Consider the following 3572-nt stretch of genomic DNA (forward strand, 5'->3'; position numbering starts at 1 on the left):
AGTTTGAAACAGGATGTTTCAAATTTGGAAAAAACATGATTTGATGATGAAATATATTTTAGATATACTTTATCAGAGCGGACTAAACGTGCCTGTTAGACAGGATCTAAGGGGGTCTCTGCCCAAACAGGTTCAGACTACGTGGCCCCGCTCCACTCAGAGTTTCACTTCCTCGTTTTGGGATTCAAGGAAGAAAACAGGCGGAGGTTGGAGAGAAGGACACAGTGAGTCTTCATTTATTACTCTGTTGGTAATTTCTGTTAAAACACGAATGTGTGTATGTAGTCTGGTGGTTGGAAGAGAAGGTGAAGGGTCAGAGATCAGCAGCACGCTGGTCCTGGTCCTGGTCTGGTTTCAATGGGACTGGTGTAGTAGGTTATGGTGGGTTGTATGATATGATATGTTATGCTAGGTTATATAGTATGTTATGTTATATAGTATGTTATGTAGATAGCATGAATCTCTAGAAGCTGATTACCTGATGATATCTCTGCACACGGCCCTCTTTCTGGCCCTTCTCTACTGCTGAGTGTAAAAGTAAATATGGAGATTTGAAGACTAGGCGGGCTTTCCTCATGGCGGTAAAATAACTTCTCCTTTCAGAGCGTTAACCCTCGAGTTGTCTTCTCCGTCGGCCGTGCCACTTCTGGCTTTACTGGCTCGCTCTGGCAATGTTTTTCTGCCTTTTTCCATATTTGTCACTTTCCCCGACGTTTTGAAAGATTATCCCGACATTATTGTCACTTTTCCTGCTCTTTGTATTTTTGTCTAACTTTTTTTCCTACGTTTTTTTTTTAACATTCTTTTATACATTTTTCTTTATATGCTATAAAATTAAATAAAACAACCAAATTCAATGAAAGAAGACCCAGATTTCTGGAATAGAAACTTTTTGAAAATGGGTTAGAGTTGACCCGGGGACAACAGGAGGGTTACATTATATTAATATAATAAAATATAACTACAGGAGTGTAGTCATGGAGTAATGGAAGTGTGAATGGATAGGAAGGAAACAAGATGTTCTAGTACATTCAGATAGGATTGGGGTGGATTTTTGGCAAAAGGATGTTAGAACAACGCAGTTTTCTTTCTTCATCTTTCATTTTGGACGTGTTGGTAAAGCAGGAAATAGAACTTGTTTCTTTTCTTTGAGGCAGAAATATGAATAAAACATTTTAATGAGCAAACCTTTGTCCGTGTGTCTCTGTGTGTTGCAGATGTCGTTGAAGCTTTTAGAAGCAAAGTGGAAACCGGTCCTGAGCTCCATCCTGGAGGAGCTCACGGACCCAGACTTCAGGAAGATGCTGTCGAATCTGGTCCAAATCCCTCAGGGACTGAAGACCGGCAAGACCAGAGAAGAGATCCCTGATCTAATCGTCCAGCACTACGGGACAGAAGGGTCCATCTCTGAAATAGATAAAATAATGAAGATCATACCGAGGTTGGACGCTGCGGTCCAGGAGCAGCTGCGCCCCTTTGTGGAGAAACTGGAGAAGCAACGCCAGGGGAAGAAAGGTGATGCGATCCATGAAGGACTGGTAGCTGGAGGGGTGCCAGTTCTTGAGCAAGGCACTGGACCCCCAACTGCTCGGGACCCCTATTCACTCACAAAAAAATGGCAACACACCAAACTACACTGTACACTGCTGGAAAATGCTAAATAAGAAACTCATTTTCAAATTGTGTTTGTTTACCTTTTTGGGCTTTTTCAGAGATGACGAGAAAACTTTCAGCTGATTCAGGATCAGTCGCCAAAAAGCAAAAACCTGCAGCTGGTAGGTCCACTACAGGAAATCAGACATTATGACTGGGGGACGGACAAAATGTCCCGTTTATCTGTGTTTTAAGCCCCCAACATTGCCTTCCAGGCCGGGCTAAGGCGTTAGGGTTAGGCAAAGGTTAGGGTTAAGGTTAGGTTAAACTGCCTGGAAGGCGTTAGGGTTAGGCAAAGGTTAGGGTTAAGGTTAGGTTAAACTGCCTGGAAGGGTTAGGGTTAGGCAAAGGTTAGGGTTAAGGTTAGGTTAAACTGCCTGGAAGGCGTTAGGCAAAGGTTAGGGTTAAGGTTAGGTTAAACTGCCTGGAAGGCGACGTTGGGGGCTTAAAACACCATCCAGCAAGTATTACTTTGATAAACGTTTGTTAAACGGATCTTCATAATGAGTAATAACCAAATGTTCAAGATCATTGATATTCAAGATGTCACCTTACACCGTCAACACCGATTCTGTTTCTTCTCTTCCAGATCAACTGAAGAGCGGCCCACCTGTCCAGGTGAGAGAGACAAAGGTTATTAATAGTAATTATAATAATAATATACTCCCTGATGCTGTGTATCCAGACGTGCTTATTACAGTAAAAATATCTAAGTTTTTTATTTTTTCCTCTCTCCTTTTGAATCAGAAGAAGAGCGTGAGTCTTGGCAGCAAAGCGCCAGCGGGGAACGCTGCTCAGAGCACCAATGAGAAGAAAAGGAAGGTGAGATGCGTTTGGTAATCAGCGGCTTGGCGATAACAGCGAGCTTAAAAGGCGCCGACTCACCAACCTGACCCCTGGCCGGGGGGGGGGGGGGGGGGGGGGGGGGGGGGGGGGGGGGGGCGGTCTGGCGAGGACGGAGACTCGAGTCTGGCGGGGGTGTCCGTGCCGTCGGGGGAGCCGTCGACGTTCATCTCGGCCGATCTGACGTGTTGAACGAGTGGGCGGTCGGACTCAACGACCACTGTGATTGGTCGGTTCTAGCCCTTGACTCGCGAACGCCAGTCTCTTCTTATTCCTCGCTGTCACATGTTCTCTTGTTCTCGCATCACATGTTCTTGCAATGAAATGTTCTTGCAATCACGTTCTTGCGTTCTCGCCATCACATGTTCTCGTGTTCTCGACGTCACATGTTCTCGTGTTCTCGCCATCACATGTTCTCGCCATCACATGTTCTCGTCATCACATGTTCTCGTGTTCTCGACGTCACATGTTCTCGCCATCACATGTTCTCGCCATCACATGTTCTCGCCATCACATGTTCTCGTGTTCTCGCCATCACGTTCTTGCGAGTAACGAATACAACGACCAGCGCTCTCTGGTGATAACGGCGACAGCGGGCTCGGCGTTTACCACGTCTAGACACACGTTACCACATTTCTGGTTTTCATTTTTTGGGCCGACAATACAGATTAGCGCCACCTGCTGTTATGGAGACGTATTGCTCAAACACAGGAGCACTTTCAATACAAGACTCAATCTCCCACAATGCACCACAGAGCGCCACCGGAAGTCCTTCCTGCCTGTGGCTTTAAAACTCCTCCCTCTGAGTTTGTGACACAGACTATGTTATCTGTTTTGTGCAATAACACAAGCTTAATTTATAATGTGCAATAATTCAGCTGCTGCTATTTATTTATTATTACTGTTTACCATTACAACTCCTCATGTAAATACTCTTCATCACTCATATTGAAACTCCTTTAACTATATAAATACCGGCGATTTATAACACGGCAAGTGGAAATAACACACACACACACACACACACACACACACACACACACACACACACACACACACACACACACACACACACA

At 44.9% G+C, this 3572-nt stretch overlaps 1 protein-coding gene across 1 annotated transcript in view; it reads left to right on the forward strand.

Moving 5' to 3' along the window:
- Positions 1–3572, forward strand: part of LOC117956033 — a 14182-nt gene that overhangs the window by 9522 nt on the left and 1088 nt on the right. Inside the window, exons 10-13 of the mRNA XM_034890876.1 lie at positions 1218–1515; positions 1713–1775; positions 2243–2286; positions 2401–2475. Of these exons, the coding sequence (XP_034746767.1) occupies positions 1218–1515; positions 1713–1775; positions 2243–2286; positions 2401–2475 (480 nt within the window). The remainder of the gene's footprint in view (positions 1–1217; positions 1516–1712; positions 1776–2242; positions 2287–2400; positions 2476–3572) is intronic.

The sequence above is a fragment of the Etheostoma cragini genome, chromosome 13 (assembly GCF_013103735.1).
Source record: "Etheostoma cragini isolate CJK2018 chromosome 13, CSU_Ecrag_1.0, whole genome shotgun sequence".
NCBI classification, from domain to species: Eukaryota; Metazoa; Chordata; class Actinopteri; order Perciformes; family Percidae; genus Etheostoma; species Etheostoma cragini.